Raw genomic sequence first — 12,362 nt, 5'->3', positions numbered from 1 at the left:
TCGTGATTCTATTTATTCATTAGTTGAATATGTTTATTTATTTTGAAATTTTATTTTAATATTTAAACTTTGATATATTTTTTTAATCAACCCGTGTAATACACGAGTTTCATACCTAGTTTGTTGAATAATTTTAAAACTTAGTTAAACTAAACAAATCATTTTACCTCATTAATACTATTTATTTTGATTTCTTTCCTACTATAGTTAAGGAACACAATCGAAAAGCTCAAACTCAAGTCAAACGAGCATCAGTCGAGCGCCCACAAGTGCGCGTGAGCCAAGACAGTCGAACATGCATCCGTTTATGGCTCTACTAACGGAGCTCCCGTTACAAAACTTTCCTACTTTGACCTTTTTCATGTAAAAAAGTCCCCAAATCATTCGAAAAGTAAAGGCGCTTCCCTCTCCCCCATCTGAACTCCAACAATACATTCGAAAAAAAGCCTTCGAATCCACCACAACAGTAGCAGTATAAGTTCATCCTCGGGAATACGAGCTCCATCTCATAATTGATCAAGTCGTTAGTTCTTTCTGTCTATCCATTTACTGAATTTTGCTAAAGCTAGGGTTTTTTTCTTCCGTGGGCTCAGTTGTCATGTTAGTTAGTATAAATCTGTAAATTGATGGTGATTTTGCTTTCAGACTTGGGTCCTGATTAAGGTTGAGGAAAGATTTGGTAGTTTTAGGTGGAATCTTATTGGGAATTTTGGGAATTTTAAGTTATTGTAGTGGTTAAGAAGTAGAGGTCGGGGAAACTAGGGTTTGCTCGGAAGAAGAAGTTTGTATGAAATCTTGAGGTAAAAGATGTTTTATTCTCAGTTTATATTAGCGAAAAAAGGCCCCTTGGGTACAATATGGATTGCTGCTCATTTGGAGCGAAAGCTTCGCAAAAATCAGGTTTCAGATACCGATATCGGCGTCTCTGTAGGTAAGTTTGTCTTCTTCTCGTTTGCTTTCTGTTGTCGTTGCGCTATTAATTTCTCCTGCTTGTTTTCACAGATTCGATCCTTTTTCCTGAAATGCCGATTGCTCTCCGGTTGTCAAGCCATCTTCTACTCGGTGTTGTTAGGATATATTCAAAGAAGGTGAGTTACCTTTTCGATGATTGTAGCGAGGCGTTGCTAAAAGTAAAAAATGCTTTTCGAGCCAATGCTGTGGACTTGCCACCTGAAGAATCCACCGCTCCATATCATGCCATAACCCTACCGGAGACCTTTGATCTGGATGATTTTGAGCTTCCCGACAATGAAAATCTTCAGGGGTTAGTGTCACATTATCAATCTTATTTTTCCATCTATTTAGAACAAAAATTTCCAGGGATTAGTGCGACAATAATCCAATATCAACATCTTTTGCTGTAGTTTTGTTGATCATCATGTTGGTGCAAAGGAACAGATCACACTTCAAGATACTATGGAGGGTGTTGTTTACACTACTTCTGAATTTGGACGAGATGGTTGGTTATTTTGTTCATCAATAATCAACTTTTTGAGTTGTTTTTCATTTACTGTTTTCACAGAATTAATGAACTTATTTATTCTTTTGTTGTTTAGAGAGATTTGGTGATGGTGAAGCATCTCACTTGGACCTTAATGAGGTAACTAATGTGGGAATTTCTATTTATTAACATTATTTTAATTAATTAATGCAAACTCTAAAGGGCTTCTAAAAATTGGTGCTACAGGAACTTGTAGTGGAGAAGGCTGCAACAACTGCTGTTGATACTGATACTGATACATTGAATTCAAAGTATGCTCTCTTTGATTTAAGGACATTAAAATTATTAGATTCATCTAATTTTTTCTACTTTATTTTTTTCCTTATACAATATTCTAACATAATTATATTTTTTTTTCAAAAGCAGTGTTGATCTTGATCCTCAGGCATCTTCCCAGGCAAAAACACCTGCAGAACATGCTGCTGATACTGATACTGATACATTGAATTTAAAGTATGTTCTCTGTGTTTAAGCTTCACAAACGACATTAAAATCATTATATTCATCTAAATACTCTTCCTTTTTTATCCATTCTACAATGTTTTAACATAATTATGTTTTTCCAAAATGCAGTAGTGTTGATCCTCAAGAATCTTTTCAGGCAAAAACACCTGCAGCAACTGTTGGTGATACTAATACTGATACTGATACATTGAATTCAAAGTATGCTCTCTGTGATTAAGCTTCAAAAAGGACATTAAAATTCTTAGATTCATCTAAATCCTCTACTTTTTTTTTCTTCCCATTATACAATATTCTAATGTAATTATATTTTTTTCAAAAGCAGTGTTGATCCTCAGGCATCTTTCCAAGAAAAAACACCTGCAGAAACTGCTGCTGATACTGATATTGATACTGATACATTGAATTCAAAGTATGCTCTCTGTGAGATTATGATTAAACCTCAAAAAAGGACATTAAAATTATTATATTCATCTAAATCCTCTTATCTTTTTGTGATTCTACAATGTTGTAACATAATAATATTTTTCCAAATGCAGTGTTGATCTTGATCCTCAGGCATCTTTTCAGGCAAAAACACCTGCAGAAACTGCTGGTGTTACTGATACTGATACTGCTACATTGAACTCAAAGTAATTATATTTTAACATAATTATATTTTTTCCATTATACAATATTCTAACATAATTATATATTTTTCCAAATACAGTGTTGATCCTCAGGCATCTTTTCAGGCAAACACACCTGCAGAAACTGCTGTTGATACTGATACTGTTACAGCTACATTGAACTCAAAGTATGCTCTCTGTGATTAAATGACATTAAGATTATTACCTTTTTGCCATTATACAATATTCTAACATAATTATATTTTTCCAAAAGCAGTGTTGATCTTGATCCTCAGGCAAAAACACCAGTTAAGGATGATGAAGATCATGATGTCATGTCTGATGATGATGGTTTAGATCAGGTAAGTAGAAAAACCCTAAAACTGTTTCTAGGGTTCCCTTTTTTTTCCTTTTCTTTTCTTATAAAGATTAAAAAAGACGACATTTTTATCTTTTTTTTTTGTTGTCAGATGGAGGATTCTGATGGGTATGATGATGGTGATGCTGATTATGTCCCAGATGACTATGAGGGCCCCTCTACTCCTGGATTATGGGAAGAACCAAATTTGCCCAATATTCAAGAAACTCCCACATGTGATGATGAATCTCTAAAAGAGAAACTAGAAAACACTTCCCAAAAGGCAACTGATTACGTGCCACATCAGCAAGAAAAGTCAACACCAGTGGACCATATGTCAATCGATGATTTTGGTCATCAATCCATTTCTATGACTCAAGGTCTTGAAGGAGTTAAAGAAACATATTACGAAAATGCCATTGAAAAAGAACATGGAAACGATATCAACACCCGTGACAATTGGTTTAAAGTTCAAGGTACGTTTTGTTTCATTATATGGAAATCATGGAATGGAATAACTCATTCCATTCCTTCCATAATTCCATCAAGTGATCAAACCTTTATATTGTGTAATCAAATCTTCTTTTTCTAATTCAGGAAATATTGAAAATGCATACCACCCTACTACTTCTCATTTGGTATCAAATTCAGAAACCCTAAATGAACATGAGAATAATCCTACAAATGTTTCTTCATTTCACTCACTTGAAACAACATCAAGAGAAAAAGAAAATCCCTCCAACTTTTTTGGAGGATCTGGTTTGATGCAAGGTGCATATTTTTTTTTATCTCATACTTATATTATTATATATAACATGTTATAAAGAATAATATTAAATGGTTTAATCTTTATAGGGGAAGCTTCACATGCAACAAATACATTTGATTTAAACTTGCAAGAGATTCACTTCACTCAATCACATGATGAAGATCAAGTGGGATGCAACTTATACAATGAACAACAATATAATGTAAATCAAGGAGATAACATTAACAACAACACGAATATTTACACTTCTCATTTCTCTTCATCTGAGAGATTACTTGGTGTGCAAGAAAGGTTTGAAGATGTACCTCAACAAGACAAAACAAATGTCTACACATCTCATTTTCAAGCTTCTGAGAGATTACCTGTTGTACAAGAAAGGTTTCAAGATGTAAATCAAGGAATTAACATCAACATCAACACAATCAACACAAATATTTACACTTCTCCTTTACTTCCTGTACAAGAAAGGTTTTCAGATCATGTAACCACTCAAAGAGACAACACAAACAGTTACACTTCTCATTTCCCTGATACAGACAGATTACTTGGAGTACAAGAAAAGTTTCCACAAGGAGATAACGTTAATGTTAACATTAACACGAGTGGTTACACTTCTACTTTCCCTACTGCTGATACTTTGCTTGGTGTGCAAGAAAGGTTTCCACAAGCAGATAACACGAATAATTACACTTCTTCTCAAATCTCAGCTCCAGATAGATTACTTGGTGTACAAGAAAGGTTTCAAGATGCAACTCAAGGAAACAAATCAAACAATACAAATCTCTACACTTCTTCTTCTTCTTCTTCTCATTTCGCTCCTGCTGAGAGATTGCTTGCTGTGCAAGAAAGGTTTTCAGATGCTGTGCTTCGACAAAATACTACACCAGTTCAAGAAAATTTATCCAGGGGCGATGGTGGTCATTTTGCAAGTGGAAAAAAAAGAAGTTTCAATGATAGCTCAATGATGTCACAAAGCATCAATTTTGGTGATCCTTCTGGTTTATTGACTACCAAAATTACTCCCCAATCCGTTCCAAATAATGATGATATTTTGTCATCCATTTTAGGTATTATGCAATAAAGTTCTTATCTTTTTTACTAAAAGTTATATTTCAGATTTTGAAAATTTGAAACTTTTTTTATTTTTTTTTGTTACAGTTGGAAGATCTTCAGTTATGCAAGTGAATCCCACACCTCCTCCACAAAAAAGGCGGCGTCAAACTGCACCCAAACCGCCTAAGAGTAGTGTTCCGCCTAAACGAAAGGTTCCCATGGATGATAGCACTGTGTTGCATGGCGAGTATGTATAATCTTTTTTTTTTATTGTTAGGGAAAATTACATAAACGCCCCTATGTTTTCGCCATTTTTGTGGTTTCACCACTATATTTTGGTTTCTTTAATGAAAGCCACCCAAGTATTAGCTGAAAAGCTGACAGTTAGCTGAAAAACTAGTTGTTAGCTGAAAAGCTAGTTGATAGCTGAAAAAAAATATTTTGTATTTTCTTTTTGTTATGTAATTTTCACTTATTATTATGTTTGTTAGATTTTTTTTGTGATTAATAATTTTTATTTTCTTTTTTGTGAAAGTATGATACGCCAGCAATTGACTGATACAAGTGACATAAGGAGACCTAGAAAGAAGGTTTCTTGTACTTGGGTTGAACTTTCAATGATTCACAAACAACTTTGGGAAGATGCCATTTTTCATGAAGCTTTATTTACTGGTGAGTTTAAATTTATAAATCTTGTAATTTTTTAGAGTAAATTACATGAATGCTCCCTATGAGTTGTGGTAATTTGCATGTTTGGTCCCTAACTTATTTTTTTAACTCGGAAGGTCCCTACAGTTTGTTTTTGTTGTGCGGTTGGTCCTAATTTACCTAAAAAGACTATTTTGCCCTTGATTTTTTAATCTATTTTAGGTAAGACAGGACCAAGCGCGCAACAAAAACAAACAGTAGGGACCTTCCGAGTTAAAAAAATAAGTTAGGGACCAAACATGCAAATTACCACAAACCATAGGGACCATTCGTGTAATTTATGAAAATTTCATTGGACTTAAGAAATTGTATTTACTTTTCAGGCATGTCAATCAAATTAGCTTCTTTGCACAGTCGATCATATGATTTAAGGAAAATTAGGGTTTCCCGTGTAGAATCTTCTTCAGATGCACCACCACCACCCTTGCAACCCGTTTCCCAAATCGATGAAAATGTCGAAAATGCCCCTGAAGAAAATCTCAATCTCCATGAGGGTAACAAAGATGCTTTGGTTGAAAATAATACCACAAATGAAGAACAAATGAATGCAACCATTGAAGTAAGAGAACCCATTACTTCAGAAACTGCAACAATTGAGACAGATGCTGCTCTCCAAAGTGTTCAATCAGATGAAAAGAGTGAAAAGGCGGATTTGCCCTCTTCGGTTGGAAAGGATGCTTCTATAGATATAAATAGTAAATACATTGACAATAAAACGGATGAGATTAAGATTGATATTGCTTCACCTGAAAAGACATCAGAAGCAAAAGATGAGGTGGAGGTTGAGGTTGAGGTGGTGGTGGGACCCGAGGTGGTTGCCATTGATCAAGAAATGGAGGAAATTGGGAAAAATGAGAATGAGGAAGAAACCCCAAAACCAGAAGTGGAGTGTAATGAAAATAACTCGGTTCCCGAGGGTACTTTTGGTAAACAACTTGAAGAAGCAGATACTGAAAATGTAACTGAAGTTGAATCTTGTTCAAAACAAGCTTTATTGGATAACAATGATAAACTAGTTTCAGATCATGAAGAAGATGCTTCTCAAGAAGAAACAAATATTGAAGAAGATAATAATCCCAAGAATATGGTTGATGATGATGTAAGTGCAAAAGACGTAAATGCCCTCAATCTAATTACGTAATACTATATTTTATTAAGTCTTTGGCTTGTTTTTGTGCAGGAGGTGGAATATTCTCCAGTTCAGAATAATACAGGTTTGCTTCATTTATTTTTGCAGAATGTGTAATTTAATGAATATGTTTTTAAGTATTGCTAAGAATTATATTTTTTGAGTATTTATTTATTTATTTATTTTTTTTCAGATTTTCTGAATTTTGATGATGAAGATGAGAATGATGCTGAAGAACCTGATGAAGATTTGAGTGACACTGAAGAAAAACGTTTAATTGATAACAGTGGATGGTCTTCACGTACCAAGTAAATAAAATGAATTCTACTTTTAAAAAAAAAAAAATTAATTTAAAAAGAAAATAAATAAAACCTTTTTTTTGTAGGGCTGTTGGAAAATATCTCCAAAATATGTTTAATAAGGAAGAAGAGAATGGAAGAAAGGCTCTTCGTATGAACAGCCTTTTAAATGGGAAAACTCGCAAGGAGGCATCAAGAATGTTTTTTGAAACACTGGTATAAAAACTTTATAAATTTTTTATTTTTTTATGTTAAATATTTTTTTATCAGATTTTTGTGTTAAAAGATGGGAATGATTTTTGTAGGTTCTTAAAACAAAGGATTATATCCACGTGGAACAAAGTGATGCCTTTGAGAACATTGAGATATTGCCACGATCGAAGCTTCTAAAATCAGACTTTTGATCTGATGAAAGAAAAAGTTATGTTGTGTAGTTTGTTTTAGTATTTTAAGCATTTTATATGGAGAGGATCATATATTTATTTGTAATTAATCTGTAAAATAATACCTTCTGTATTATTGTTAGATGCTAACATGTCTTGTCAGTTGTTTATTAATAATCTTGTTTTAGATGTTTGTGTGATTTTTAGTCTATATTAATTTCTTATGACTTATTTAAAAAGTATGTTTCTCGCGAATGTTGCATTATGACTTTTATGTTGAGTATATATAATAATATAACAATGAAAAAGGAAAACAACATTTGTTCATAAAGCTCATCATCATTAATACATGCAACATTAAAAAATAGACAAAATTACATAAATGGTCCTCATGGTTGACAAAATCGACCAAATAAAAGTCCTTATGACGGATTCTTTACACAGATGGTCCCTGCGGTTTCAAAATCTTGCAAAGACGGTCCTTTTGACTAACGACGTTAACCTTTTCAGTTAAGTCCTATGTGAAATCTGTCGTTAACCTTTTCAGTTAAGTCCTATGTGAAATGACAGATTGACAAATTATGTAATATGTATACAGATGCATAAGGACGCTTTATGTAATATGTATCTACTACAGGGACCATTTATGTAATTTTCTCTATTATTTATTATTTTTTTATTTATTTTAATTATACATTTAATGATTTAGATTTGTTTAAATTTATTGTTTAATATATATATATATATATATATATATATATATATATATATATATATATATATATATATATATATAACATTTTTTAATGTTTTGTTCAAATTATTTTTTCTAATCATTTTGACATTTTCTTCAAGTAAATTTATTAATGTTTTTATTTTTTATTTTGACGTTTTATTCGAATATTATTTATTTATTTATTTGACGTTATGTTCGAATACATTTTTCAACATATAGTATGTTTATATTTGTTAAAGGATTTCACGACTATTGTAATTATAATTCGTAACTTAATTCACTTTTTTTTTTTTCTTTTATCAGGTTATATAATTATTATTTTTTAATTCAAATATTTAATTACATAAGGTTGTATAATTATTATTTTTGTAAACTAATATATTAACATTTTTTATAAAAAAGTGTAAAATGTTTGTTAAACGTGAATATGATTAATATAAATTAGTTAGACATAGGCTAAGCTGAGACCGCCTCACAACGTTGCCGAGAACGACCAGGTCATTTCACATTGGATTTAAATGTAATTATTTTATTTTTTTTTTGTTTCTAGCAGTGTTGTAAAAAATCACAACGCAAGGGACGTCTAATCGGTCAGGTAGCGTTTAGGGACTAATCTGAGATTAATCGGGACCTAGTTGTATTTTTTACAACACAGCTAAAAACAAAAAAAAAATAACTCGAAATAATTACATTTAAATCCAATGTGAAATGACCTGACCGTTCTCGGCAACGTTGTGAGGCAGTCTCCGCTTAACCTATGTCTACCTAATCTATATTAATCATATTCACGTTTAACAAACATTTTACACTTTTTTATAAAAAATGTTAATAAATTAGTTTACCAAAATAATAATTATACAACCTTATATAGTTAAATATTTGCATTAAAAATAATAATTATATAACCTGATAAAAGAAAAAAAAATGAAAACATAATTGAAAGTGAATTAAGTTACGAATTATAATTACAATAACAATGAAATCCTTTAACAAATATAAACATACTATATGTTGAAAAATGTATTCGAACATAACGTCAAAAAAAATAAAAAATAAATAAATAATATTCGAATAAAACGTCAAAATAAAAAACATTAATGAATTTACTTGAAGAAAATGTCAAAAAGATTAGAAAAAATAATTTGAGCAAAACGTTAAAAAATGTTAGCAGGTATATATATTAAACAATAATTTTAAACAAATCTAAATCCTTAAATATATAATTAAAATAAATAAAAAAATAATAAATAATAGAGAAAATTACATAAATGGTCCCTATGGTAGAAACATATTACATAAAGCGTCCTTATGCATGAAGGACAAATATGTCATTTCACATAGGACTTAACTAAAAAAGTTAACGCCGTTAGTCAAAAGGACCATCTTTGCAAGATTTTGAAACCACAGGGACCATCCGTGTAAAGAATTCGTCATAAGGACCGTAATTGGTCAATTTTGTCAACCGGACCATGTAATTTTGTCTAAAAAATAAAAAAGCATAAACGTTGTCAAAGATTTAAATATTGGTTGTGAAAATAAATTATACTCTATTAATATTTAATCTACAGTAATGAAAAGAATGTATAAAAAAAATTCTAAAAATAATAATTAGAAATCACTGGATTTGAAGCTTCTCAATTGCCTTCTTCCATTGGAATGCTTTCTCTTTCCGATCCTCAAATGACATAACTTCACATACGCAGCTTTGTTTTCCTTTTTGATGAACTTTTTATCCATGATCTTCAAGGCGTAAAGTTTTCCTGTGTCTTTCTTTCGTGCTCTCACTACCTGATGTCATTATCGAATTTCAATTATAAACAGATGGTGAAGTTCAGAATTAGAGATCAACGAGAGAAAAGAAAGAAAACTGAACCTTCGAATACGAACCATAACCATAGATCTTTCCCAATTCGAAATCGTGGATGGTGAAACTCACTTGTGGTGCCCTAAATGCGAAGTTTGTTGATCGATTGGAATTACGATCGACATGTTTGTCTGTGACGTTCTGAATGCTTAGCTTCGAATCAAAATCCTTCTCCATTTCACCTCCAACCATGGCTAACATTTCTCTCCTCCGTTTCCCCTAAAATCTCTTCTTGGAGAAGATGAAGAAGAATAAGAGATTTTCAGATTTTGTGAGTATGTACTCTTCAAGTGCACGGATTCCGATGAAAGGGGAAACCAAGGAGCGTTGAACAACAGAGCATATCACAAGAACAGGACATCAGATCAGACATGTATCCCTTTTTCCAACTGAAGGCAGCCTGACAAAGCCAAGTATCAATTCAAATAAACCCAGATAAAGCGATTTTGATTCCTTAACATTCAAAACCCTAAAAAGCAAAATCGAAAGGAAGATGGAGGGATCGAGTGAGGAAGGCATGTGAAGGGGTGATTAAATAGTTTCTTCTTTTCCTAGATTCCTCCACCGCCTTATCTCATCGGACTAACTGCTTCTTTTTTGTTCTAAATTCCGCCACCGCCTTATCTCATCGGCTTCAATCATCACCTCTTCTCCACTACATATTCTACCAAATATTCGTTTCGTGCAAAGCCTCACCCTTCATCGATCATCGGACTCGCTTCCATCGATCACACTTTTGAATGTCGGGATACTCTTTGAATTAGCGATCTCGGCAATGTTGTTGTCACCACCACCATCGTCGCGTCTATGCTCTTCCACCAACTCCACAATCCTAACTGCTTTTCAATTTAAACCATATATATGCGTTCATCTCACCCGATTACACTTCTTGAGGTTATTGCTTTATTTCACTTTTTTAGGATAACCCAACTAAATGTTCATATTCAACACCGATCTCAGCCTTCTCTCACTTCAAAACCAAAGCGACGAACTCAGTCGACCCAGGAAGTTGATCCCAGGGTTTTGTTTTTTGTTGCTTCCTTGCATATCAAAATTGATTTTTTTTTCTACACTCGACAATTCCATCATGTTATATGAAGTGTTGGTTTTGCATACTCTTATCGTTAATTATTGTTGTTGGTGCAGTCGATGACTATCGACCCCAACTGTCATAAGGTAATTTGGTGTGGGGGGAGATGGAAGGTAATGGAAGATAGGGAAGAGTGTAGGAGCAGGTTGATTCCACCATTTGTTTCTGAATTTCACATTTTTTTTTTGAATCTTATTGATTCTGTTGTTTTTGCTTTTTAAGTTTTGAATGCTGCCTGCTCAACAACAATCCTCAATGAAAAATCTGGTTGAGAGTTTGTTTCTACTTGGTAAAATGTATCATCGATCTCTTCTTCTTACATTAAACTTTGATTTGTTACAAGATTGTAAATACATTGCCACTCTTGTAGGATAACCCAATCGTGGTTTTCGCTTTATTTAGGCAAACACTCGGAGATATGGTGAGGATTCATTTTAAAATCGGGTTGTTCAAGGGTAATGGCTAACTGAAGATTATCTCGAATTCACTTATTATTATTAGAGTAAATTACTGAAATCGTCCCTATGGTTTGATCAAAATTGCATCTTTGGTCCCTAACTTTATGTATGTAAGGGACGAAAAACACAATAAAATCAAACCATAGTAGCGATCTGAGTGCAAAAAGCAAAAGGCTAGAAGAAAACGGAGAAAATAATTATATGTAGATTTAAGAGACAACAAATGGAAAAATACATCATGAAACCCAATTTAGGGAGATCCCTTTCCCTCTATTTTTCACCCAAAGAAATGTAATTGTCTATATATTTAATCACATGGACCAGAGAGTAAGTAACTTTGTTGAAAATCATGTCGTTTCTAGCTCTCCAAATTGACCATAGAGCAGACATGATCACCGCATGAGTCACATTTTTTAAATTGAGGATTGACAATAAACATGAGAGATGGATAGGAGCTTCTCCAAAGAAGAAATATTGAAAAAGTCTAGATCGCACCAAGATTGTAGCAGAGTCCATATGTCTCGCAAGTAACTCATGTCAACCTGACTCTTTTTTTTGCTAACTCGGTTTTGGAAGGCAAATGGTTTAGAACCACTCTCCAACTAAAGAAATTGAGTCTGATGAGAACCCAACTATTCCAGAAAATGTTTATAAGCAAGTGGAGTACAAACCTTTGGACCCTAAATAACCCTAATCGGAAACTCACTGAGAATAACCCTGAGGGTTCCTCAAACTAGCACCAAGAGTCACCTAAGCTTCCGAGGGCCGAATATGAAAGCATCTTCACACGGTCTACTTGCTCCACCCTTTTAGTTGCGGTTCTCGGCGATCTATTCCAACTCCACGTGCAATTCAATTATCTGTCATTTTTGGAACATCTTACTAAAACATAACAATGTTTTTTGGATTCTAATTTGAACAGAGATGGAAACTTATCTTCAAGG

At 32.9% G+C, this 12,362-nt stretch overlaps 1 protein-coding gene and 1 long non-coding RNA gene across 6 annotated transcripts; one reads left to right on the top strand and one right to left on the bottom strand.

Annotated features, from left to right (window-relative positions):
- The first annotated feature begins 330 nt into the window (after positions 1-330).
- On the top strand, positions 331-7,470 carry LOC145075216 (sister chromatid cohesion 1 protein 4-like). Of its 5 annotated transcripts, none has more exons than XM_079021513.1 (21): positions 331-931; positions 1,003-1,264; positions 1,365-1,459; positions 1,557-1,600; positions 1,688-1,752; positions 1,865-1,954; positions 2,075-2,164; positions 2,286-2,375; positions 2,503-2,595; positions 2,673-2,759; positions 2,846-2,933; positions 3,042-3,405; positions 3,527-3,700; positions 3,785-4,765; positions 4,857-4,998; positions 5,287-5,423; positions 5,783-6,558; positions 6,640-6,673; positions 6,782-6,896; positions 6,974-7,103; positions 7,193-7,470. In XM_079021513.1, exons 1-21 carry the CDS (start codon positions 808-810, stop codon positions 7,289-7,291), a joined length of 4,080 nt encoding a protein of 1,359 aa, XP_078877639.1. In that variant the 5' UTR covers positions 331-807; the 3' UTR covers positions 7,292-7,470. The 5 variants fall into 5 exon arrangements, with proteins under 5 accessions (XP_078877639.1, XP_078877641.1, XP_078877642.1 ...); XM_079021515.1 differs by having other exon boundaries at positions 332-931; positions 1,868-1,954; XM_079021516.1 differs by having other exon boundaries at positions 332-931; positions 2,289-2,375.
- Positions 7,471-9,529: 2,059 nt separating this feature from the next.
- On the bottom strand, positions 9,530-11,309 carry LOC145074930 (uncharacterized). The gene is made up of 2 exons (XR_013692193.1): positions 9,880-11,309; positions 9,530-9,794 (listed from the first exon to the last, which is right to left on the bottom strand). It is a non-coding gene; the product is annotated as an uncharacterized LOC145074930 (long non-coding RNA).
- Between the last annotated feature and the right edge of the window lie 1,053 nt (positions 11,310-12,362).

This window comes from Lactuca serriola, chromosome 9, assembly GCF_051521515.1.
Source record: "Lactuca serriola cultivar US96UC23 chromosome 9, Lser_US96UC23_V15, whole genome shotgun sequence".
NCBI lineage: Eukaryota > Viridiplantae > Streptophyta > Magnoliopsida > Asterales > Asteraceae > Lactuca > Lactuca serriola.
This window is presented reverse-complemented; position numbering and strand designations above follow the sequence as displayed.

Coding starts and splice junctions, on each gene's coding strand:
- LOC145075216 (XM_079021513.1), top strand. CDS start 808: ATGTTTTATTCTCAGTTTATATTAGCGAAAAAAGGCCCCTTGGGTACA. Junction 2,376..2,502: donor ACTGATACATTGAATTCAAA/GTATGCTCTCTG, acceptor TTCCAAATGCAG/TGTTGATCTTGATCCTCAGG. Junction 7,104..7,192: donor GAATGTTTTTTGAAACACTG/GTATAAAAACTT, acceptor TGATTTTTGTAG/GTTCTTAAAACAAAGGATTA.